The following is a 26,999-nucleotide window of genomic DNA, read 5'->3' on the forward strand; positions in this document are numbered from 1 at the left end:
GATGGGTCAATTGCAGAGAACGAATTCTGAGTATGGGTCACCGTACTTAGCCGTATGTCATGTCACTTTTGTCACTTACATGGACAGTGAGATGTGTTTGTGTAGGATGTAGGATAGTCTGAATAAATAGATGAGTGTATAAACTGTTGTGTTTTAGCTAATGTTCTCAGTAAATGTGCTGCGATTTAATGTCACTTTAGTGTTGTTTGTGTCTTTATCCCACAATAAAGTGGCTGCTCCACTGCATCAACCCCTAATCATTAACAATACAGTATAGTGACTGCAATAGATGTGTGATTAATAATTTGTAGTATTTGAATTTTTATATAAAATAGATTCAATGAGTAAAAATCGACTGCTTCTTCTTCATTAGAGCTGCAATTAGCTTCTTTAACTGGTCTGTTACTAACTCTGTATTTCTCCTGAAACACGCTGCAGTCTTTTTCACAGATGTTTCTGTTGGAGACATTTTGCACTTTGCACAGTCCTGAGATGAATGTTTTTGTTATACTGTATGTGCTACTGAGATCGAGTTGTTCTTCTTATATGATCCATTATCCTGAAGGCTGTATGTATTGCACTGTAGTGTTAGTGCACATGAGCAACTTTGTAATGTGAGACAAAGAGAAGGAAGTGACGCAGTTCAGCTTCAGATTAACAGAAGTGGATTTAATTATACAGGAGACAGTAATGAGCTGTGAAGTGAGCTGTGTGAAAATAACTTTTCTAAACATTATATATTATTGGAACAGGTAAATATATTGTTTATATTGTTGCTGCATAAGTGAAAGTAAAAATATTGATTTTCTTTTTTATTTACGGACATACAGACATGACATTGTTCTCATTTGTCTACTTAAAGAAATAAAAATTCAGCATTACATATTCTCTGTTTCTCCTCCCATTTTAGTGCTTATTTCATTTTTCCATGTTGGACAAGCTCAAGGTGATTTCTGTATATTTTTATTGCTTATGTTGTGTACATGATGGATTTGTATTAAAGTGTAAAAGATTGTGTTTGTACATTGTTATACAGAGTTTATAATATTTACATTGACAGTCTGTTTGTGTTTTGACTTTTCCAGCAGAGAATAAACCAGTTCTGTATGTGCAGCCAAACGCACCACATATATTCAGAGGAGAGATTGTTACACTCTCATGTATAATTTCGGGAGGTAGTGGACCATATAGCTGGTACAAAGATGGTGTTCATCTTCACAGCTCTGCTGAAAGGGACTACACTAGAAAAGTAGATCAGAGTCACAGATACAGTTGTTATGGGCTTAAGAATGGACAGTCAACAGCATGGAGTGATGAAGTGACTCTCTCAGTGATAGGTACATGTCTGATCTTACACTCCTGTAACATGCACTCATACATAATCATTACAAAACACACTGATTCAATATCAGATATTCAGAGAAGTGTGTGTTTGACTGATCTGATGTATTTTATGTAACTGCACAGAAAGACCAAAAGCTGTTGTGACTCTGCAGCCTGATGGAGAGATATTCAGTGGACAGGAGGTCACGTTAACATGTGAAATACGAGGACATGAAGAAACATTAGATGTGGAGTGGATGTACAACTGGTATAAAGATGGTGTCCTACTTTCTGCCCCTGTTGGGTACAAGTATTATTCATTCCCTGCATTCAGCGGTAAATTCTCCTGCAGAGGACAGACAAAAAGTGACTCACAAACATCAGAGACCAGCCCTGCTGTTACACTCACTGTGTCAGGTGTGTGTGTGTGTGTGTGTGTGTGTGTGTGTGTGTGTGTGTCTTCTTCACACTAGTATATATTAACTATAGCATCACATCAGCTTCACAGCTTCAAAGCTTCACTTTTCAAAGCTCTTATGGATCATTTTTGCACAGTCTCTTTCTAAAGGTAGAATCAAGAATGCTGATCTTATTTGAACAGAGTGAGCTCAGAACCCCCTTAGATATTAGTCCTAGGTCTTTAGTGACGTCCTGGTCCAGTCATCGATGCACATTTAGAGGATTTACTGCTGATACTGATACTTTCGTCTATGTGTATTTTTGGAAACATTTTGGAAACCTAAAATGTTCTTATTGTGGCTCACTAATGGAAAATAAATAGAATAAATATCTATAACAAAATGTGTACAACAACACGATGCTCCAGACTTACAGTACACTTCTTAATGAACTTTAGGTAATATTATTCCATATACACTAAACCATCACTAATGATTTGACTAATCATAGACTAATGTCAGTAGAAACAGATCTGTATTTATTGCAGTGTTTATTTTGAGGTGTTAATAATATTATGTTTCTGCAGAGGGACCTAAAGCTGTGGTGACCATAAAGCCTGACACACATGTGTTCAGAGGAGAGACTGTGAAAAGCTTATAATTAATCTACAGCACACTGTGGGAAAGATTCTGTTTAAGTGATGATTATATACAACACAGGCTGGCAGTAATCAAGCCTGGGTGCGTCTAGCCTATTGAACAGAAACTCAAAATAAAATTTGGTTAACTGAGTTACTAATTGAGTAATTAAGGGATGATTATATTTTTACACAGACCCAGTTATTGTTTTTTCCTCTTGTAAAATGAAATAATATATTTTTAAGCCGGTTTTGTTCAATTGGACTGTCTTTGTCTTTTAAAAAGTTTTAGAGAAGAGCTGAAACAATTTTTTTCTTTTCACAGCATTTACTACAAAACATTTTGACAGTTTTTTAATGGAATATTTAGTCATAGTGAGTGTTTTTACATTGTATTAATAACATCATGTCTCTGTCTGTAGTAGTGTAGTATTGATTAGTGTGATAAACATTCTGAGAGCAGCACATGAACTGTGTGTTTCACCTCCAACTACAGATAAACCTAAACCTGATCTCACATCACACCGTAAAGGAGCTGCACTGACAGGAAACTTAGTGATTCTGTCCTGTACACTGACACCACAGTCTGCTGGATGGAAGTTTTACTGGTACAAACCCACACAGAGCATTGAGACTGGGACTGAAACACACCAGTACATCATCAGATCAGTTAGAGTCTCTGATGGAGGTCAGTACAGGTGCAGAGCTGGAAGAGGAAACCCAGTCTACTACACAGACTACAGTGATGTACTCTGGGTAAATGTTACTGGTGAGTAACAATGATTGTTTATAAAATATACACAGACATGTGTAATAGTCTTAGGTACATTCAAAGATATAACTTAAAAATGAATTAAAAATAATGACAATAAATAAAAAACACACAATAATGTTAACAATAATAAAGTCAATATTTGGTGTGACGACTCCGTGAAGTTTTATAGGGAAAGTGACTGGTACTGTAAGTCAAATCCCAGAAGTGTTATTACATTTGTCTAAAAAGTGGTTTATTACATGATATGATACTTTTGTCTACATGTTTTAGCTAATATTTGGAAACCTAAAATGTTCTTATTGTGGCTTAATAATGGAAAATTCATAGAATAAAAATCTTTAACAACATTTGTATAAAATACTCAATCCTATAATACAGTACACTTAATGAACTTTAGGTAATACTATCCCATATACACTACACCATCACTAATTATGTGACTAATCACAGACTAATGTCTGTGGAATCAGAACTGTATTTATTACAGTGTTTATTTTGAGGTGTTAATAATAAGATTATGTTTCTGCAGAGAGTCCTAAAGCTGTGGTGACCATAAGGCCTGACACACATGTGTTCAGAGGAGAGACTGTGACTCTCAGGTGTGAAATACAGGGAGGAGGAGACACTGAGTGGACATACAGCTGGTATAAAAACACTTTATACCAAGACCACAAAAACCAGGAGTTCAGCCTCAGCTCAGTTATAAATGAACACAGTGGTAAATACACCTGCAGAGGGAGGAGACACAGTGACTATCAGAGCTCAGAGATCAGTGATGCTGTTACTCTCACTGTATCAGGTGAGTGTGTGAGTTTGTGTTATCTTATATAAATTACACAGAGCCAGATACTGTTGGATTTTTTCCCATAGTCATAGTGAGTGTTTTTACAGTGTATTAATAACAGCATGTCTCTGTCTGTAGTATTGATTAGTGTGATAAACACTCTGAGAGCAGCACATGAACTGTGTGTTTCACCTCCAACTACAGATAAACCTAAACCTGAACTCACATCAGACCTTAAAGGAGCTGCACTGACAGGAAACTTAGTAACTCTGTCCTGTACACTGACACCACAGTCTGCTGGATGGAAGTTTTACTGGATCAAACCCACACAGAGCTCTGAGACTGAGACTGAAACACACCAGTACTTCATCAGTCCTGTTAGAGTCTCTGATGGAGGTCAGTACAGATGTAGAGCTGGAAGAGGAAACCCAGTCTACTACACAGACTACAGTGATGTACTCTGGGTAAATGTTACTGGTGAGTAACAAATTAGACCTGTGTAAAAGTCAAATAAAATTCAAATAAAAATGCATTTAAAAAAATGATAATAAATGTTTAAATAGTTGCTATAGTAACAATAATAGAGTCAATATTTGGTGTTAAACTGTGAAGTTTTTTAAGGAAAGTGACTAGTAAATCAAAACCCAGCAGCTTAATTATATTTAAAAGTCTGAAAAGGTTTATTACATGAGCTAATACTTTTTCTATGTGTATTTTTGGAAACATTTTGGAAATCTAAAATGTTCTTATTGTGGCTCAGTAATGAAAAATAAATAGAATAAATACCTATAACAAAATGTGTACAACAACACGTTGCTAAGACTTACAGTACACTTCTTAATGAACTTTAGGTAATATTATTCCATATACACTAAACCATCACTAATGATTTGACTAATGTCAGTAGAACCAGATCTGTATTTATTGCAGTGTTTATTTTAAGGTGTTAATAATAAGATTATGTTTCTGCAGAGAGTCCTAAAGCTGTGGTGACCATAAAGCCTGACAAACATGTGTTCAGAAGAGAGACTGTGACTCTCAGGTGTGAAATACAGGGAGGAGGAGACACTGAGTGGACATACAGCTGGTATAAAGATGACCAAATCTACCAAGACCACATAACTCACGAGCTCAGCCTCAGATCAGTTAGAAATGAAAACAGTGGTAAATACACCTGTAGTGGGAGGAGACGCAGTGACTATCAGAGCTCAGACATCAGTGATGCTGTTACTCTCACTGTATCAGGTGAGTGTGTGAGTTTGTTTTATCTTGTCATTAATTATATATAAACTCTGTATGATTTTGTTCCATGTTTGTTATCCATTAGATGTAGCAGAGACAGTAATGACTGTGTCTCCACTGATCTGGCTGACTGAAGGAGATTCAGTGACTCTAAGCTGTGATGTTAAACACTCCTCTACAGGCTGGACATTCAGCTGGTACAAAGATGTTCTCTACACAGACAGACACGGTTCCCTCAGCTCCAGAACATCGCTCCTCTCAGACAGCAGCAGAGGATCTGGAGGCTCCTACACTCTCAGTCCTGTTACTCTGAATCACACAGGACTTTATATGTGCAGAGCTGAGAGAGGATTCTTTCACACACAGAACAGCAAAACACAGACACTGTGGATCACTGGTGAGGAAATAAAACTTTTCTTGTTTACTTTAAATAAATAAGTGTAAATGAAAGAATTAATGCATAAATAGAGATTTTATTAAATAAAGAGTAAAATAAACACATCTAGAGGTGGTTTAGGGCTACATTATTTTTATAAAGCAGCCTGGTCTGTAGAAGTTGTAGCATGTAGACCATATTACTCCTTATGGTCTGAGAAGTAGGTAAGAAACTGTAAAAATTCACACCAGATCTGTAAGGTAATGACTGCTATTTTATAGAGTGCATGAACACATCTCTCAGAGCTTAACATAAAACTGACAAGCTTTAGCTTTTATTCCATCATTAATTGCAGTTGCCATAAACCACATTGCTTATGTACACCACAGTCAGAATGTGTGCTTGATGTAAGTCAACGAAATATACAAAACATTTCATGATTAATTTGATGTGTTCAATGGAATTAATAAATATGAAATTGTTACTATCTACTGCATAGTTTTCACATAACGCAACCTTCTGATTTGAGCATTCAACTGTGCTGCTCTATAACATGAAATAATATCTTTTCACATGTGACCAGTAATAACTGTTTATGTTTACACTCCTTAGTAGGATGTGTGAGGCAGGTGAACTGACTGTTGCGGATTGCCCGCTGTTACTGGTGATTGTGTTACTGACCGCCACAGAACTCTGGTCAGGGAGTTTAACCATTTATTGCGCAAGAATAACATTACACACAGGGTCATGTGTGCGAGGTAGTTTCTAGGAATGAAATAAAGAAACAACTGCTTAACACATAGTAACCATAATATGACATGTCTAGCACAAACATTAGCCAACTGGTACAACAGACACCGTACAGAAGCATTAGTCTTAACTCTCAATAAGTAACTGAGACCACATACTGCATAGGGCACTGAATTATTAAGAAACAGATGCTTGATACAATCAATAATAAACCATCACAGTAGTTACTGAACACCACTGTACAAATATTACTGATGGAAAGAAACTAGTAGCATGTTTAGCCTGAGCAGCCATACTAATGAGCAGCTATGCTAGCGGCTAACCCGGCTATATAACAGGTGCATCAAAACAGTTCAAATACAGAATATATATATTTAACTTCCTGTAGTCTTCTTTAACAATCTCTACGATTATAGAGGAACAGTGGAGCACACTTACAGCTTCACTAACTTTTTCCTGCGCTCTAACATGGCATCACCTGTAATGCATTGAGAGTACCACTGCGCCTCGACTGCGCAATTTGTGCGCCGATGTCTACGCTCAGTGCGCCCGTGTCTGAGAAGCCGCGCTCGAGATGCTGCGCATGCGCGACTTGCGCCAAAAAGAAGAGAATTCACAACACTGACTGAATAATTTTTAAAGAAATTAAACATTTAGTCCTGGGTAAATTTTAATGATGCACATATTAATATTCTGCACATGTAAAGGAGCATTATAATAAAATCATTAAATATTTGAATCCTAATGATTTTATAATGAAATTTAATTATTTGTGTATTTCAGGTGAATCTCCTCCAGTGTCTCTGATCATCAGACCGAACAGAACTCAACACTTTACTCCTGACTCTCTCTCACTGAGCTGTGAGGACCAGAGTGACTCTACTGGATGGACAGTGAGAGGATACAGTTACACTGAGACATTTGTTGATTGTTCATCAGTATCAGGATCTACATGTAACATCAGCTACCTCTATACATCACACACTGGTGTTTATTGGTGTCAGTCTGTATCTGGAGGAGGCAGTAATCCTGTAAACATCACAGTGCACTGTGAGTCTTCAATGTTCTCATCTATAACAGATTTACAATATACAGGACTAGAGATAAAACTCTACTAAATCAGAGTAAATTTGTGCTACACTTTCTCTGATATTTCCCACTGATAGAGCTCTCTGTGTTAAATTCATTACATTATTTTACACACTTTCTATTTTCAGTGTTTTCTTTCTCTTTCCTACAGATGGTGATGTGATCCTGGACAGTCCTGTACATCCTGTGACTGAGGGACATGATCTGACTTTACGCTGTTTATTTCGCAACAAAAAGATCCCAGGTTCTGGTGTTGATTTCTATAAAGATGATTCCATCCTTCACTCCCAGACTACAGGAGAGATGACCATCAGTAGTGTCTCAAAGTCTGATGAAGGTTTCTACCACTGTAAACACCAGGAGAGAGGAGAGTCACTGAAAAGCTGGGTTTCAGTCAGGTTGCAAAGTAAACTGGATTCTATTTCTGTACTAACAATAATATTTAAAATGTGCAGTGATTACTATTATTATTATTATTATTATTATTATTATTATTATTATTATTATTATTATTATTATTATACATTTAATTTGTATATTAGGTAGTAAAACAAAGGCATTGTCCAAGCCATCATGACACAGGCTGGTCTTAGGAACCATTAATAGATTGGTACAGGTGGACCTAAGTCATAAGACATAAACCATTTGTTGCTTCATGTGTGAAAAATAAGTTTCTTTTAAACGAAAACTTGTTGTGAGTAACCAAATGAAAGTGTGTTGTTCAAAAACCATACACAGATTGTGAACATTTGTAAAATGTTAAACAGTACTAAAGTGTCTTTTTCTTTCCTCTGTCTCAGATCCTGGACCCAACATTGTACCAGTAGCTGTAGCTGTGGGACTGACTTTGGCCTTGTTGTTTATCATCCTTGTACTGATCCTGCTGTGGAAGCACAAATCCAACAAAGGTCTGGTAATTAGGATTCACCAGATTCTACACAAAGCATAGTGTATAAACCATGACATGATTTATGTTACACAAACATGGAAATAACTTTCAAAAATTACTCTTATTACACATAATTTTACACATGATTATTATAAAAAAAGTAGTTACAACCTAAAAAATATAATAATAATAATAATAATAATAATAATAATAATAATAATAATATTTCAGATTTTTTTTTAGAAATACTCAATGTGGTATCCATTTATTTCTCTTTATCAAATTCAAGTGAAGTATAAATGCTGTTGTGGGCCAAACTAAAAAAAAAATCCCAACTGTTTTTCTTCATACTTATGCATGTATGTCGATAAGTCATAATCAGCTATAAATTTCACTAATAATATAAATGCACTCATGACACATCTGATTTACATTTAGTTTCAAGCACACAATTAATAAAAAGAAAGTTGTGCAGCTCAGCTATAGACATACTAACTTTTCCTTCCTTTATGGGGTGCCATTGTTTTTCTTTTAATTGGTTCGCATTGATTCTTCTTACAATTAAATTTGCCTTGATTTAAATCAACTGAATTTCATGAATAATACGATAAGTTGTCATAAGACTCCTGTGAATGACAAATTAATTGTTTTTATTTGGCATGTTAAAAGAGAATTATTTATATGGCTTAAAATTTGAGCAAATGAAGAATTTCTGTATTGTCATCCAGGAAAGGACAGAGGCGTACAGCAGAACAGCAATCAGACACCAGTCCTGAGTCCGTCAGGAGCTGAGAATTCTCTGTCAGGAAACCCACCACTTCAGACCGGTCAGACAGTGTGCCACATCATCAATACTTACCTTATGTGTACAGTGATTTAATATAAGAGTATATTCTTACTAACAAGCTCATGTAAATGATCATTTCACTGGAATTACTTTTAAACAGATCAGAAAATCTGCATCGTTCTCTTTATTTGCTTTTTTCTGTAGGAGGTGACAACATTTATGCCACCGTAGACAATGCAGGTAAAAGTGAAAGAGATTACATTACTTCATTATTTCATTTTAAATACTTCCAATTTTACTAAAAGGAGAGAAAGATAGAGAGAGAGAGAGAGAGAGAGAGAGAGAGAGAGAGAGAGAGAGAGAGAGAGAGATACAGGTTATAAAAATATAAAAAAAAAGGCCTTATAGAAAAAATGTAACACATTCAGTTCAAAACTAGAACAGGTGACTACAGTCTGTACATATCTGGTATTCATTTCCATCCCATCATGCACCTGTAATTCACCACTGTTTTTATTTAACCAAACTTGACTCAAAGACTGTGTTTGTTTGTATTTGTTTACTGTCACTGCAGATCATGATGCTGGACCCAGTGATGTAACTTACGCTGAGCTTGAACTGAAGACACAGAAAAAAGCAAAGAAAAAACAAGGTAAAATGTTTTAAATTATTTTTTCATTCAGTTCATACAGATTTATGTCTCCTGAGCAAGTGGGATGGATTTGAGTTTAATGTGGATGTTAATACAGAGTTTCTTGTTCTTGTCACCTAGTGAAAGCCAATGTCGAACCTGACACTCTTTACTCAGAGCTGAAGCAGGACACATAGGTAAGAGAAAGTTCTGTTTAAAAATCTCAAACTGAGTGAGAAATATTTACAGAATTATCAGAATTGTTCAGTAGGAGTTACAAATAGCTGCAAAAACAATGTAGCAGCAGAAGCTATTGTAAAATTAGTGGTCACTCTGCTTCCTGTTGAAGCAAGCTTTACTGGCTGCTGGGTATCAGATAAAGATCGCAGAAGGAAGTAACCACTGAAATGGTCTATAGCACTTGCTGTCAGAAAAAAGAGCTGTGCATTCTGGTTACACTGGTCACAGCACAGCAGCCCAAACACTCCATAAACTAAATGAGTGAATCCTCTAGTCCTTCAATATCCTGTGGTTGAGCTTAATTTTAAAAAGCTCAGTGTTTTCACAGCCTCAATAAACAGATCTATAGACCTAAATCTATAGGGAAAAAGATAAAAAAAAGCACAAAACAGTAAATAATTCAGCTGTTGTAGTTTTTTTTTACAGTTGAAATTGAATTTAATGCACTGTATGTTTGTGCTATATGTATATCCTTTCCACCATGACCTGTCCCTATAATTACAGATGTTTCACTAACTAATGTAGAATAGAGTACTTAAGAAACTCAGAAATGGATTGAAATCATATATTTTGTCACCAGTTCATTGTTCAGCCCTATGGTGTGATTGCAGTTAGGATTTTATTAGAAATTTATGGAAATTTCTCTATAATACATGTATATAGTGAAGTCTTAAAACACAACAGTTTTTCCTTTTTCCTAAATAAACCATAGCTATTTAGTGCTTTACATTTTAGAATTATTGTATAAACTGTATAGAAATGCATTTGAATTGCCTTTTAAATGTTTCTTACTTATTTGCTGTTGGCTTTAATCTATATTTATTTATAAGTATCAAAATATATATTTTTAAAACATTAAACCTTAAAAACTGAAATCTAAATAGCTCTAATTTATCATTTATAGGTGCTGGAAATGTGTGTAAAAAGTGAAGAGATGAGAGGGAGAGTTCATCTTGTTCATCATGTGTGCATTCACAATAATATCAGTGAGATTTTTTTATACAGCTAATCCCTGAGTTATAAAGGAGACTCAATCATAAATAGAAAATATCGCAAGTTGAACCATGACCTAACATTTGTTCAACTTAAAGAAGTTCTAAAGAGTGGTGATCAGTATGGGTGTAGTATACTGTAAATTGGTAATAATTTAACACATTACAGTACATTTGGCTAATGCAATCTAATACAAAGCTTGTTCTGTAAATAATCCTATGTGCTATAAAAACCTTTAACAATGGTGGTAACCCACTGAACTATCATATCATATTGGGGCAGTGGTGGCTCAAATGGTTAAGGCTCTTGCTTGTTGATCGGAGAGTCGGGGTTCAAGGCCAAGCACAGCTAAGCTGCCACTGCTGGGCTCTTGAGCAAGGCCCTCAACCCTCCCTGCTCCAGGGGTGCTATGTAGCATATCTGCCCCTGCACTCTGACCCGAACTTCTTCAGTTGGTGTATGTGAAGAAAAGAATTCCACTGTGCTGTAATGTATATGTGGCGATAGTAAAGGCTTCTATGCCCCATGCCCTATATCAAATTGTAGTCATTTTGACTGATGTCTGCATACTTGAACAACTTTAGGTGGTTGATGGCCACGTTAACTTAGTTGCCTGAAGATTGAACTTATTTGGTTTAAGTAAGAAAATTGGAAAGAATTATATTTTAGCAATCATGTATTTACGCAATCCAAACTATTTCCACACAACAAAAACAAGTGCAAAAAAATACAGATTGTGACAATATCAGTATTTGTAAAAAATATCCATCAAGTTATTTTTGTAAATACTATATGCATATCGGTCCGTTCAGTGGCTGTTTTATTATTATTATTATATATTTTTTTTCTTGCAACCTAGACATCATTAAAACTGCTCTTGGATGTTTTTCTCAAATAAACCTTGATAAAAACTACATGTTATGATTAAGTTCTTCATATAAATACACATCTTTCTCTCTGTTTTTTTAATTACTCCTGTTTAATTACTCCTCTGGTATATTAATACTTATTTGATTATGATTAATCTGACCTCCTGTGAAGAAACTCACATTAATACAATAAACACAGACAACAGACGTTTTATTTATTTTACAATGTTACAAAGATGAACTGCAGTCTGTATGTCTTTTGGAAGTGAACAATATTACATTATTGTTATAGCACAATATGCAAATAGAATATATAAAAATAGAATAAATATATATTTCTCCTGTTCTAGCTTCAAGTTTGTGTGTGTGAGAGAGAGAGAGATTTTTTTGCACTCTGACACTCTGGTTTCCTGGCCTAATAAAATACATTTTTAGTTTATTTATGCTGTTCTATTTGTAAAACATATTTATTAAATAGGTTAGGCTTATAAGTTATGATGTATTTAAGGCAAGATCACAATATGCAATTTCCCCTCACATCTGGCTAAAGCTAACTGAAAAAACAGCTCCTAAATCTGAAATTTCAGTTCATCGTCTTGGTGTCTTCTCAGTTACCAGTTCTTTCCCCATTTACGGGGAGAAATTAAATCATTAAACTGTGAAATGTAAAAACCCCGTCTATAGTTAGCAATTAGTTTAGAACAGTATTTCCTTTAGATAAACACTTAGCCATACTAATAGCTCGTCTACAAAATGTTTCATGAATGTAAATGTTAACGTAGATCTTTTATGACCATTACATGCTCTGAGAAAGGTAACAAAAAGAGAGGAGAAAAGAGTCAACTGAATGTTCCAAATTGACTTCGTATATCCACTCAGAAAACATCATGAACACAGAATTCACAGAGACTGACATCTGGGAAAGCATCAAAATAAGCAAAACAGTGGGAACCAGGATAGAGATACAGTATGTATAGAAATGTATAGAATTTTTTTGCTATTTATTTTTCAATACTAATGTATAGAAAATAGTTCAGTGAAAGATTACAGTCTAAAGCAGGGGTATTCAATTAAAATTCAAAGAGGTCCAGTTACTAAAATTTCCTCCCAGCAAAGGTCTGAATCTTATATTGTCACTTAAAACAGTGTACTCTCATGTTAAAAAAAATCAATAACACACATACATTTCTATATAATTTATTGTTAAATTTCAAGTGTTTTCCAAGTCTGAACTTGTATGGCACTTGAATGGAAAACAATCCTGTAGTTGTCTTTACTACATGTCAAGTAACAGACAACAGACACTGAATTTCTTCTGAATAAAATAAATAAAAAGTGCAAACACAGCTTTGTGCAGCCTGAACTTAGGGCCTATATTTCAAGTAATGTAAAACATTCAGAATCTTTTGAATAAAATAAAATCTTTAAACTTTAAAAAAAAAATAAACAAAAGACTTTTGAGCTGCCCATTTTTTAAACATTAACTACATTAATAACACAGGAACCTTAGGCAAAAGAACATTTCAAGTAAAATAGAACAGGGCAGAATTTACTGAATAAAAGAAAAGTGCAGAGCTTTGAGCAGCTCCCTTTTTCCTCTCTCCTTTCCACCTCTCCTTACTCCCTTTCCATCTTCCGTTCCTAGTGAGAGAAATGGGCATGTAACTGTCCTGCCAGCATTTTGAATCTTAATTGTCCTGCCAGCGTAATTAGGTGCATTACTGTCACCTTCTGCTCTGGAGTATGGAACAGAAACAATCTGTTTTTGGCTTGGCTTTTGATGACGCTCCTGTCATAATAACTAGATTAACTGCGCATGAACGAAAGATTGATCTTTTTATTAATATCAAAGAGCTTATATAATATTATAATATTAGATTATAATAAGGAGATGCTTAATATGATAACATTAGAATTCTAACGGGTACGGGCAGACCCGTCACTTGGTCCGGATCCAGACCGCGGTCCGCCATTTGGTGATGCCCGGTCTAAAGCAACAGATTTATGTGTTGCATGTTTGTGGTCTATCAGCAGCAGCCAACTGAAGGGGAAGTAGGTGGGCTAGCAGTTTAAGAAACGATTGATGGAAAATACACTCCTTTAATGCTACATTCAGATGTGTGAAAAGTAGACACTACAAAACCTATAGATAAAGCTGTATAGAATTGTTAAAGCTGGCTGATCAGTTTTAGGAAGGTTGTGGTAAACTGTACACATATTAAACATAAAAAAAAAACTTTTACATTTGTTCACAATTCATAGAGTACACACACACACACACACACACACACACACACACACACACACACACACACACACACAGTACCCTTAAAAAAAGGGAAAAAGTAACGGGAGAAGGATGAAGAGAAACACACACGCGCTTTTGCCTTCACTCGTCTGTATTGAATGAGCTTTAAACAATGTATATGAGAAAACATACATTTCAACATTCATGCACTCATCACATTTCGAACCAAAGTCACAAGCACCTTCTTAACGCTTTCTAAATTATCCTTTTAACTAAAATACCATGACATGTGAATTGTTTTAAACAAAGTCATCAAATGACATTTTAAATACTCCCTTTTAAACACTAGAATTAATTATACTGTTAACAGTATTAATTTGTTTCAGTGTTAAATACACAAACTTTAAAGCAAAATATGTAATGTGAACGTAGCAGTAACTAACAAACACTAACGACACAGTAACCACTTGTGTATTGTGGGACTCAGACACGGCAAAGCCACGAGGTCTCCGGCGGCTAGCATAAAGCTACACATATTCTCATATATGCACAGAACTCTAAACAATGCAAAAAAACGTCTCTTTTACTCGTATAAAACCACAATTATTAGGTTTAGGGGGCAAGCACTTTTTCGCACAGAGCCATGTGGGTTTAGATTTTGTTTTCCCATAATAACAAAAACCTTCATTTAAAAACTTCATGTTGTGTTTGTGTTATCTTTGACTAATATTTAAATGTGTTTGATGATCTGAAATATTAAAGTGTGACAAACATGCAAGAAAAAATCAGGAAGGGGCCAACACTTTTTCAAAACACTGTAGCTCTCAGTGCCCTCCTCTGTCTGTCAGTGGATCACCAGCTTTCTGACAGACAGGCAGCAGCTAGTGTGACTGGGTAAACTCAAATCTAGCACCCGCACCGTCAGCACTGGCGCCCCCCAGGGTTGTCTTCTCTCCCCACTACTCTTCTCCCTGTACACGAATGACTGCACCTCTAATGACCCATCTGTCAAGCTCCTGAAGTTTGCAGACGACACCACACTGATCGGCCTCATCCGGGACGGTGACGAGTCTGCTTACAGACTGGAGGTTGAGCGGCTGGCTGTCTGGTGCAGCCTTAACAACCTGGAGCTGAACACGCTCAAGACAGTGGAGTTGATAGTGGACTTCAGGAGAAACCCCCCTGCTCTTCCCCCACTAACCATCATGGACAGCATTGTCACAGCAGTGGAGTCATTCAGATTCCTGGGAACCACAATCTCCCAGGACCTGAAGTGGGACATTCACATTGACTCCATTGTGAAAAAGGCTCAGCAGAGGTTGTACTTCCTTCGTCAGCTGAAGAAGTTCAACCTGCCACAGGATTTGCTGAAACAGTTTTACACTGCCATCATCGAATCCATCCTCTGCACCTCAGTAACTGTTTGGTTCAGCTCAGCCACCAAATTCGATCTCAGAAGACTACAGAGGGTAGTCCGGACTGCTGAACGAATCATTGGCACAACTCTCCCCACTCTCCAAGAAAATCACTCTGGACCCCTTACATCCAGCACACTCCCTCTTTGAACTGTTGCCATCTGGTCGGCGCTACAGAGCCCTGAGCTCCAGAACGACCAGACATAGGAACAGTTTCTTCCCTCAAGCCATCCCCCTGATGAACAATTAACACCATGGAACACACAACACATAATATTTGCACTATGTATACCTCAATTGCACATTTCATACTTGCACTCTGTACATACATGCATACATATTGTCTGTACTGTTTACTTCAACTGCACATTTCACAATTGCTCATGTGTACATACAAATTGTATATACTGTATACTTATTTGCATATGTATATTTCATATGTTTATTTAAACTGCACATTTCACAATTGCTCATGTGTACATACAAATTGTATATATTGTATACTTATTTGCATATGTATATTTCATATGTTTTTTAAACTGCACATTTCACACCTGTAAATGTGTACATTCAATCTCTTCCATACTGCATATGACATCCTGTTACACTGTGGAGATTATATCACTAAAATTCCTCGCATGTGTAAACACGCCTGGCAATAGAGCTGATTCTGATTCTGATATACATGTATTTGTTTTTTGCATACATATAGTACACCACATGTAATGACTTAATGTAGTCAGCTGTAGCAACAATCACGGACCTGCTATTTGTTTCCTTGAATTGTTAGTGTTCAGTTGTCCTGTAGTGAGCAGTAATAATGTATATATTCATGATTAAAAGTGACCAAGTTCTATTGATACTTAGAATTGTACAATGTTATTAGGATAAGATGATTAATTAGTGAATTACGTGATTATGTAGATTTTGTGAGTAAATGTAAATGACCTTGTAGAACTTTATACAATGGTCTACAGCAGCAATGATTAATTTATTATAACAAACATCACAAAAATTCATTGTGCCACTTAAGAAGGCTGAGTCGGAGAGGAAGCAAGTTGCCGTGGACAATTTATTAGGAACAGCTCAAGCAAAATATACAAAACTTCGGATGGAATCAAAATCAACAAAGAGGCAAATTGTAAGGTGATCAGCAATAACAGATGCAGGCAAAAACAGAATGAGGTAAAAAAACTGAATCAATAAAGATTCAGTCACATTCAAAAAATCTTTTAACAAAATTTTTCTGCAGGAAAACATGTATTTACTGCATCTGCAGCTTTTACAGGTATTTACTTAAAAATTACAAAAAATAAAAGGAAGATTTATTCCATTATATAGTATTAAACCATACTGCATATTTATCCCTGAGTAAATGCTAAATTATATAAATGCTTGCTATATTCTGAAAATTATTATTCAATTAAAAACAAACTGTGTCATAAAGCTAGAAAAACTGCAATAATACCATCTAAAGCTTAAATAGTAAAAAGAAAATGCATAGGAGTAATAAAACAACGTATATCAGGAAAAGAAACCACCTCTAAAGCCTCACAGCCACTCATTACTACATCATGACATGTATGTATGTGTTCTCTGTTGCACTGGAACCTGCTGTTATTTAAAAGATAGATGTTTTAGATAATGTTATAACCTGACACTCAGAAAGACGTTTCAGCTTCTATCAACTCTGTATGGTCTGTTGTCCTCATCGGGATCAGCTGAAAAACACAATTATGAACACTACCGATTAGCCTCATATAAAATGTTAGGGTTTAATTTTATGTCTAATGAAGAACACTGTTCTTACCTCGAGCTCTGTAACATTTCACTGCCAGAATGATGGTCACCAGCACATACAGGGAGGCTGTTGCTACACTGCTGAGGAGCTTCAGTACAGATGTTGGAGCTTTTCCATCTATAAAAAGCATATATAAAGCATTAATGTATTGGACATACACGACAAAATATGTGTCCAAAAAAAATGTCTACAACATACAGCCATTTCTCTGTAACATTTAATTGAACATTAGGATTGTTAATATTTGCACTTTTATCTGGAACCTGGCAGGTTAGTCACAGTCTATAGGCAGTTTGTTGACGAGCTCTAATAAATAAAGCGTTAATGCTTGAAATACAAACCATTGCAAACCTTTAATAATCACTTAGTATGTTTCTCTGGTCTGTATTACTCTAAATACACTATAACGTATTTTAATCAAAGTGGTGTCATGCTTATTAAGATTTCTACATCTTTATTATCAAAATTAAATTCTTACATTTTTTTTTCTTGCAGTCAAGCTGCTAAAGGTGCAATAAGTCTTAATCAATATTTTTAAAATGCTATAACAAACATGACTCCAACAGACAAAAGTTTTATTTATATACATATTTCTCACCTCTGACTGAAACCCAGCTTTTCAGTGACTCTCCTCTCTCTGGGTGTTTACAGTGATAGAAACCTTCATCAGACTTTGAGACACTACTGATGATCATCTCTCCTGTAGTCTGGTTCTGGAGGATGGAATCATTTTTGCACCAACTCGGCTTTTTAAACGCTGAAATCGCGCAGAACGGTAAACAGCTGGGCTTAAAAAACACAAGAGGTGTGTTTTCAAATGACTGGCATACAGTCATGGGTGCTGTGTCCTGTAGTTAGAGGTAAGAAGGTATACAACTGATTTCTGGTGTATGTAGGCTTCAATATGAAGGTCTAGATGGGGTTATTATCCTTTGAATTTAATTTTTTTGTCAGACGAAATTTGTTTTGACTTTTTTTTGTTTTCCAACTTCTATTACTCTGGTTTGTAATAGATAGACTTATTTTATATTTTGTAGATATACTCATACTTCTGCAGCAATCTCAATTGTTACCTTTATTTTGATACCAGAATTACTCAAATACACCTTGTAGTTTTTGAGATATACTCATTTAAAGTAGAGAATAACATTTTCGATAAGCAGTCAGGAAAATAGGTTTAGAGCTTAAGATGAACATGACAGAAACTTAATAGCTATTTATAAATGTAGCTCGTACAGTATGTTAAAGTGTTCCTCATTTACTCAGGTTATACTGTAGATATACATAACCATGCAGTTATATAAACTATGACAGTGACTCAGACAGCAAGTATCAGAGAACTACATGAGCTGAAGAATCTAACAGTTGTTCATTTGAAGTAAGAAATGTTAAGTAAACATCTGAAATTGATTGAAAATTGTCTGGATTTTTTTTTTACTGCATTGCTGCCAATCACAAGATGATAACATTTCTTGTGATATTATTACAAGTAAGCTATCAATTAAATTGTTTACAGTACTTAACTGATTTTTCTAAATGGTTTGGTTTTGTGTATTAAATATTTTTAATGAGAACTGATGAAATGACTCACTGTGCACTGTGATGTTGACAGAATTACTGCGTCCTCCAGATTCAAACTGACACCAATAAACTCCAGTGTGTGATGTAGAGCCTGGACCTGATGTTACATGTAGATCCTGAAACTGATGAACAAAGGTCCAGGCTCTCATGCTCCACAAGTGCGTTCAATGTTGACATCTTTGAAATGTTTAAGGGATGATGTATCTGTGTTGCACAAAAGGATACTTGTTTCTCCCTCCTGATGAACTAAATAAACAAACGGATTGGTTTGCATCAATATGTAAGCGCAGTGATGGATTTGTGGAAGATGTGGAACAATGGCTGAATGAAGTGGAGAATCCCAGGCAAAGTGCTCAAACTACAGAATCAAGTTCTACTCAAATCTTGGCTCATCACTCTCTGTTCTACATTATACGAAGCCAATGGATAATCTTCTTATACCTCCATCTTCAGTTGAACCAGTTTCACCATCTCACAATATGCATGTTCCAAGTGAATATTACATTTACAGCATTTGGCAGACGCCCTTATCCAGAGCGACGTACATAAGTGCTTAAATCTCTAACATGGAATACATTAATGCTGGTTCACTAGGTTACATACTTAAGATACCATGAGTTTAAAACATTTGTTCAAAGTTACAATGAAAAAGTGTCAAAGGTTTTTTTTTAATGCAAAAGATAAGGAAAGAAGTGCTAGTTGAAGTGTTTCCTGAATAAGTAGGTCTTCAACCGCCGCTTGAAAATAGCCAGTGACTCAGCTGTCCGGACCTCTAGGGGAAGTTCATTCCACCACCTTGGTGCCAGAACAGAGAAGAGTCTTGTAGTATACTTGCCTCTTACCCTGAGAGATGGTGGAACCAGTCGAGCAGTGCTGGTAGATCGGAGGTTGCGGGGTGCAGTGCGAGGAATGATGAGGGCTTTGAGGTAAGAGGGAGCTGGTCCATTTTTGGCTTTGTAGGCCAGCATGTGTTTTGAATATTAGAACCTTAATGCTGGCTATGATGAAGTACAGAATCAAATGCAACCAACAGACAGGGTTTCTAATGTGAGCAGGAAAATGTCGTCTAGTACGGATCTCAATCCAGTCGATATTCTATTGCATGTGCTCGTCTTAAGACAGAGGCCGAAATGGCAGCCTTGTTGGCACGTCAGAAAATGTTACAGCAAATACATGCACTGCGGAAAGAAGAGGAGGATCTGAGGAGGAACAAGGAACAAATGGAGCTTGACACTGACATCGCTATATCAATGTCCAAGATGAAATTATATAACGACTCGAGATCAAAATCAAGTATATCTGCTACGCCTCCTGATACCAATGTTTTAAGGAAGAAACAGACTGGAACTGAATCTTTTATTCCTAATGTGTAATCATTTTTACCTTCAAGTTCATGTGTACTGTCACAACATCCACCTGCATCATATTCACAGACTAATGCTACCCAAGAGGATTTAATGCATTTCCCAACTCCGTCAGTTCAACAACCACAATATATTGTTCGATCTAATACAAGGCAGACACATTCTGCTTCACCCAGCACCAGTCATGATAATGGACATGTACATGGACCTAGAGTGCAGGGTGCACATGGATCAAGTTCACATGATGGCTTGGAAGGAGGAAATGTTTTTAAGCTTATTGACAACCAAAATGAAATCGCTGCCCTATTAATTCAGCAACATAATTTGGCTTCGCTTCCACCAAGGGAGGTCTCATTCTTTGATGTGATCCGTTACTTTACTATGATTTTATATGGACATTTGAAGAGGTAGTGGAAAGGAAAGCAGTTGGTGATGCAGATCGTTTACAATTTCTGGAGCAATACACTAGAGGGCAACCTAAAGAGCTTGTTAGGAGCTGTCAGCACATGATTAGTTCCCAAAGCTTTGCTTAAGGAGCATTTTGGCAATGAGGTAAGGATAGCCTCAGCTTATATGCAGAAGGCCCTCTTATGGAAAACAATAAAGTCTGAGGATGCTAAAGCTCTGCAGGATTATGGCTTGTTTCTCAGAAGTTGTTGTAATGTTATGCAGAATATTTATTACATGAATGAGTTGAATCTTGCCACCAATATGCGAGTCATTCTTGCGAAACTTCCTTATAAGTTGAGAGAAAAATGGAGGATAGTGGCATATGATTTACAGGAGACACAATCACCCAGCTTGTTTTTCTGACATTGTGAATTCCCTAGAAAATATAGAATATTCCTCATTCCAAATATAGAAGCTGCCACAGCTTCGAAGAAACGCCTCCTTTCATTCCGATTATGTTAATTTCATGGAGAATGTCATCTCTAAAGGCCATACTGAAAAGGTTCCCACAGTGGAATTGGAACGACACGATGGACGCTTATGATACTGTATATACTGTACCTCACCATGGGGTACATCATCCCAAAAAGCAGAAGATAAGAGTTATGTTTGTGGAGCAACATACCAAATAACATCATTGAATGAACATCTGCAAGGTCCAGACTTAACAAGCCCGCTGGTGAGTGTTCTTGTGAAATTCAGAATGGAGTATGTTGCTATGATGGCTGACATAGAATCGATGTTTCATCAGGTCAAGGTGCACCCTAATGATTGTGATCTGTTGAGATTTCTTTAGTGGCCAGGAGGAAACATTGATGGTGATCTGGAAGAATACAAAATGGTTGTGCATTTGTTTGGAGTGACATCGTCTCCAAGTTGCTCTAGCTATGCATCGAGAAGGTGTGCAGAGGATCATAAGGATCACACTTGACAGATTTTGCACACTACGTGATGATCATTTTGATCAAAGTATTTCCAAACTTTGCTACGCTTAGATGCAGAGGATGCCATTTTGTCATAAAACACAATCAACTGGTTTCCACTGCACGCTCCACAGCACCACCCAATGCATATAGGCCTAAGGGTTACTGTTAGTTTTAGTTTGCGTGCTCAGGTTTCAAATTCGAATAGCATTTTTATTTATCGAATAATTACAGCAGACCTAATATTCGAATGTACGACTATCCGTGCACACCCCTAAAATGTAGTCTGTAGTCCGAGAAGACCACTCAGCTCATAGCAAAAATGATCAAGAGATATGCTTCCTTTAAGTTTTGTCGAGGGGGAAGGTTTTAAGGAAGTCTTGTGGTTTCTTGAATCAGATGATGACATTCCTTCACGGAGAACCATAACAGAGAATAGAGCTTCAACATGAGAGTACGGTTTCCAAACTCAAATCTACTTTAGTGACAGTAGTCTTCGTGGCCATTACATCTGACAGTATTAACCACAGAGTCCTATGTCACTATAACATGCCATTTTATTGCTGACACAAAGGTGAGCAGTTACGTCCTGCAAACCCGAGCAATGGAAGAGCGACACTCAGCTGCCAACCTGGCAGACTATTTGAAGACATCTGTAGAGCAATGGGGCCTGGACGACAAAGTGGTCGTGTGCGTGCACGATAACGCAAGTAATATGATATCCACAAACAGAGACGTGAACTGGGAATCTGTACCTTGTTTTGCGCACACACTTCAATTGGCCATCAATGATGGAAGCATGAATAGTCTAATTGGACTCAAGACTCAAATGCACTCAAAAAAGCAAAAACAAAGACAGTTACTGTAGAACTGCCTTTACACAAACTTGTGCAATACTGCAGAACACGCTGGAATTTGGCTGCTGATATGCTCGTGTGTTTACATGAACAGCGCTGGGCCATCACCGCCATGCTCTCTGACAGGACTGTAACCAAACTGGTGGATGCTAAACCCTGGAGTTAATCGATGATCACTGGCAGACAATTGAGATGTTCCTGTCCTCCAGTCTCTCAAACGGCAAGTGAAGGACTGGGTGGCGAAAACTACGCGTCTGTCTCCATGGTGTATCTATCCACTTGTGCAAAGCCTTCTATGCAGGTTCGTCTAGTTCTAACAAATGAATGAATACAAGTTAATAATTTGTTCAGATTCCTTTGATGTCGATTACTGTTTTTTTTTCTAAATTATTTTATCTTTTTTTTTTTTAATATAAGCAAATAAATTCAAACGAGTAACATTTAGCTACATTAATTTGATAAGTGACTCCAGTCAGGATTTATTTAAAAGATCACTTACAAAATAAATTACATACTGAAGAAGACCGCAGTTCTTATTCATTCATTAATTAATTTTCGTCTACAGACATCCTCAACTATGCCATGGAGAATCACAGAAAGTGACCGAATTCAAGAACATTGTTGCTGCATCTCTCAAGCAACGAATAAACACCGCTAACTTGGAGAATACAGGGAAAACTCCTCTTCTCGCGTCCACCCTAGACCCTCGGCACAAACATCTCAGGTTCCTCGACGATAAAATGAAGTAAGTAGTAAGAAAAAACCTTTTTGAACATTATCAGAGCATTGATGCAGCCGCCACCACCAACGATGAAGAGGATGCGGCAATGCCCACTCGTCGGAAAAGGCTGAGCCAGTTCTTCGGCGATGAGTGGGAACAGTTCTTGCTGGAGCCATGTATTCCACCAGATGAGGAGCCCATTCAGTGGTGGAACGAAAACACGAAGCGCTTCTCAAAACTTAGTCGCTTAGCACACCGTTACTTGTGTGTCCCAGCAACTTGTGTGTCCCAGCAACTTCTGTGCCGTCAGACTGCGTTTTCTCCGCAGCCGGCCTTATTGTTAACAGACTAAGGAGCCGACTTTCCCCCGATCATGTTGACATGCTTGTGCTCCTAAACAAGAACATGTAAAACAATAGAAAGAAAGCAAAAAAGATTTGCTGACAGTTTAAAAGGTTCAAAGTTAAATGTAGTCTAGGCTACGTTCTGTACAATATCCTAATTGTTGCAGGTGGCTTTATTTAGTTTTTTTTTCCCCCACTTTTTTTTGCTTTTGCTCTGTACTTTTTTGTTTGCACACATTGTTAAAGGTTTTCAGCTACAAAACACGATGTAGTGTAATGTTTAAGCTTATTGTGTATATGTCATGCACCTGAAACAGGTTAGATCCAAATGCTGGTTTATTAGGCAATATCCAAAACAGGCAAGGGTCACACATCAGGCAAACAACATCAAAGGAAATCCAAAAACTGTAGTCAATAATCCGGGCGTGGGTCAGGGCAGGTAGCAAACATACATAAACACGATAAACCAGCAAGATCAAAACAAGGCAATAGACGGAACAGAATATTACACTCCGAATGCAGACAGTGCTAACAATACTTCGCACCATCAGAGAGTTCTGAGTGAGTGTTACCGGCCCCAGACCTAGGGGATATCTGTGCCGACAGCAAATGATACACAGGTGGACCACTGTGGATCAGAGAATAAACCGAGAGAAACACGAGAGAACAAAAGTTAGATGCGTTCCAAGCGGCAGTCAGTTTATTACTACAATACTTTTTCTTTAAATGCTTTAACATCCTGCAGCTCTCTGGTGCGGAGCACGCCTTTGCTATTGTTCAAAGAAGGATGACAGTAGGCTTTCATATCTATACCAGCCAAGGTCGTAGTTTGCTTTCCTAGCACAATCCACCAAGATCTGTCCAGACCGCAGCTTCTTGATATCTCTGACTGTTCCCGCAATTCCAGTTATTCCTTTTAGGATTGCAAAAGGAGACAGTTTGGTATGGGGCATGTCTTTAAGTCAGTGACTCCAGTAAAATAAATCTTTGCCAGTTTTCATTATCAAAGGAGAAAATAAGATCAGCCTTTAGTTCAACCTCCAAATCATGGTCCAGTAATCGTTTTTTGGTGTTTTGTTTGTTCGCCATGTTAGAAGAATATTTGTTCATCATCCCTGCTCCTCACCCACCTTGGATCCCTACAAGGGGATGTACAGAGCCGTGGACATCCACCGGATGTACATCAAGGATACAGAAATGGTATATTTGAGCATATAAACACGAGGTCCACAATACTCAATTGACCCTTCGCCAGTGTCTTCTGGAAGAAGCGAGTTTCAACCCAACCTATTTCCAGGGCGAGTCCTGACAAGCCGATTGATTGGGACGGGCCTTCCCAACCTCCCGTCTGGTTGAAGTAGGAGCCAAAGTGATGTGTTGGTTAAGTGGAAGTTGCAATAACCACAATCCTCAAGCACCAGGACCTCTTCCTCCAACGACACGAGTCGCAACTCACGGCCAACGAGTCACCCCATTTGTCGCCTCTTACCCTCAGCACCCCCTTGCTGATCGTAAACTCTGTGGGGAGTTTACAGAGACAATTGAAAGACATGTCACACCCTGCATCATAGATTTGACCACCATGTAACTTAAATTCTCCACGTTGTAACAAAGCTGAAACATCTGACAATCTTACAACATGATCAGAAATGTTAGATGATGAGTTCATCCTACCCAAAGGAACAGCGCCGACGTGGGAGGGCATACCTGGCGCTGATGAAGTGACTTCCCTGGTAAGTACATAGCTGTCTCCGCCCTGAAATGAGGAGTGCAAGTGAGTGTCTTTGTCCATTTGTAGTGGTTGTGTGCAAAGAGTAACTCTGTCCATAGAGGATGGTGGTAGATCATCTTCTCCATCATCACTGGTTGGAGTATGATGACAGTGGTGTGTTGGTGAATCCACAGCCAGGTCAGGTACAACAGTACCAGGTTCAGTGGCTTGGGTGTCTGAAGCTGATGGTACATCATTGAGCAAGTCGAAAAGGAGGAGAAGTTGCTTTTAGCTTCTCAATTCTGATGTAGTCGATGATTAGGTCGTACAGCTCGGGTTCACTGAGATCAGCAACTGGCAACAGTCTGCAGCTTACTAGGATTCAGATCTGAAAGTTTCTTTTGGATCTTGAAGACCAGCACTCGGCGTTGGCTTAAGGTAGTCATGTTGATGCATCACCTGTGTCAGCTGTTCTTTGGATGACACTTGACACTGCAGTCTTCCCTGAAACACTGGTCACAAGATTTCACGGTTACTATGACAACCTTCCCAAAACGAGATGTGCTGTATCCCGGAGAGAGCCCCCAATTGTTACCGGCCCCAGACCTAGGGGACATCTGTGCCGGCAGCAAATGATACACAGGTGGACCACTGCGGATCAGAGAATAAACTGAGAGAAACACGAGAGAACAAAAGTTAGATGCGTTCCAAGTGGCAGTCAGTTTATTACTGCAATACTTTTTCTTTAAATGCTTTAACTTCTAAGAAAGATTACACTTTCTAAACTTCAAGTGAATTTGGTAAAACACAATTCAACAGAAAAACAAATTCACCAAGACACTGGCTAAATATATGCAAAACATTCCATGGTATCTAATATTGTATACATTATGTATACTTGTAGGTGTAAACATACAAATACAGTTATATGCAGGTACACCTTATATGCATTTGGAGGTTTCATCAATTTACAATAATTATAACTTACAATGACAGTACAAAAAAATAAGTGTGTCAAAACTGCACAAAAACATTTATAAAAGACACCAGAAAACCTTCAAGACTTTGGATTTCCTTACACTTGATACATTAACTGGATAAAATTTGTCTGTCACTGTATTTCACTCATGCATGTGCACACACTGAAAAAATACACGTGCTGAACCCCAAAATGGCGATTGAAATTAGAATGCAACATACACTCCGCAATGTAATTCTAGAACACTTCCTAAATACTTTTATATATGACATGAACTCAGTATTTGAGCATGATAAACATTAATCTATACATTAATTTATATATAAATTAATATTAATACAACACAAACCAGACACGACACACGATTAAACTTATTATTTGTTTTTTTTTATATAATCCTTTATGGGTTAAAATACAACGCTTAACACTCAAACTCTCTGTATAACACCTGCCGATTCACCCAAGTACAATAAAATGAATATTTTAGTTATTTATGTTCATACCTGAGAGAAACACGAGAGAAAAAAAGTTAGATCCTTTCCAAGCGGCAGTCAGTTTATTACTGAGCGCGTTAAACAGGGGGAAGTAGCTCTCTCACGTGTTTCATGCGCACCCAATGTACCCTCTAGTGGTGTGGCGGCGTAATGGCAGATGTTTTTCTGAAAAGCTCTAATTTTGTAATGTAATTAAATAAATTAAACATGAGTTTGTGTATTCACGTATTAATGGGGTGGTAATCAAACTTAAAAATTACATTTTTTTTGACCCATTACATGAGCTTAAATAGACCAGGTGATTACAAACAGAAAACAGGTGTGCTG

General features: G+C 37.2%; 3 protein-coding genes and 2 long non-coding RNA genes across 6 annotated transcripts in view; 3 read left to right on the forward strand and 2 right to left on the reverse strand.

The window, feature by feature from the left end:
* LOC113636490 (Fc receptor-like protein 5) overlaps positions 1–11,829 on the forward strand; it is a 45,861-nt gene extending 34,032 nt beyond the window's left edge. Inside the window, exons 5-15 of the mRNA XM_047818906.1 lie at positions 4,123–4,395; positions 4,891–5,163; positions 5,246–5,557; positions 7,070–7,336; positions 7,527–7,781; positions 8,176–8,283; positions 8,993–9,091; positions 9,256–9,291; positions 9,626–9,703; positions 9,824–9,879; positions 10,827–11,829. Of these exons, the coding sequence (XP_047674862.1) occupies positions 4,123–4,395; positions 4,891–5,163; positions 5,246–5,557; positions 7,070–7,336; positions 7,527–7,781; positions 8,176–8,283; positions 8,993–9,091; positions 9,256–9,291; positions 9,626–9,703; positions 9,824–9,879 (1,757 nt within the window). The 3' untranslated portion in view covers positions 10,827–11,829. The remainder of the gene's footprint in view (positions 1–4,122; positions 4,396–4,890; positions 5,164–5,245; positions 5,558–7,069; positions 7,337–7,526; positions 7,782–8,175; positions 8,284–8,992; positions 9,092–9,255; positions 9,292–9,625; positions 9,704–9,823; positions 9,880–10,826) is intronic.
* The window catches only part of LOC125145559 (Fc receptor-like protein 2), a 91,364-nt gene that overhangs the window by 14,205 nt on the left and 50,160 nt on the right, over positions 1–26,999 (forward strand). The gene's annotated exons all lie outside the window — the stretch shown is intronic.
* LOC113663000 (Fc receptor-like protein 5) overlaps positions 1–26,999 on the forward strand; it is a 161,442-nt gene that overhangs the window by 547 nt on the left and 133,896 nt on the right. Inside the window, exons 2-4 of one of the 2 annotated variants that reach the window (XM_047818860.1) lie at positions 911–946; positions 1,086–1,337; positions 1,468–1,740. In XM_047818860.1, the coding sequence (XP_047674816.1) occupies positions 911–946; positions 1,086–1,337; positions 1,468–1,740 (561 nt within the window). The remainder of the gene's footprint in view (positions 1–910; positions 947–1,085; positions 1,338–1,467; positions 1,741–26,999) is intronic. The other variant, XM_047818867.1, reaches the window with a different exon arrangement.
* On the reverse strand, positions 6,234–7,044 carry LOC125145594. The gene is made up of 2 exons (XR_007143995.1): positions 6,725–7,044; positions 6,234–6,301 (listed from the first exon to the last, which is right to left on the reverse strand). It is a non-coding gene; the product is annotated as an uncharacterized LOC125145594 (long non-coding RNA).
* Positions 23,682–26,899, reverse strand: LOC125145590. Its single transcript, XR_007143990.1, has 2 exons — positions 25,163–26,899; positions 23,682–25,006 (listed from the first exon to the last, which is right to left on the reverse strand). It is a non-coding gene; the product is annotated as an uncharacterized LOC125145590 (long non-coding RNA).

This window comes from Tachysurus fulvidraco, chromosome 1, assembly GCF_022655615.1.
Source record: "Tachysurus fulvidraco isolate hzauxx_2018 chromosome 1, HZAU_PFXX_2.0, whole genome shotgun sequence".
NCBI lineage: Eukaryota > Metazoa > Chordata > Actinopteri > Siluriformes > Bagridae > Tachysurus > Tachysurus fulvidraco.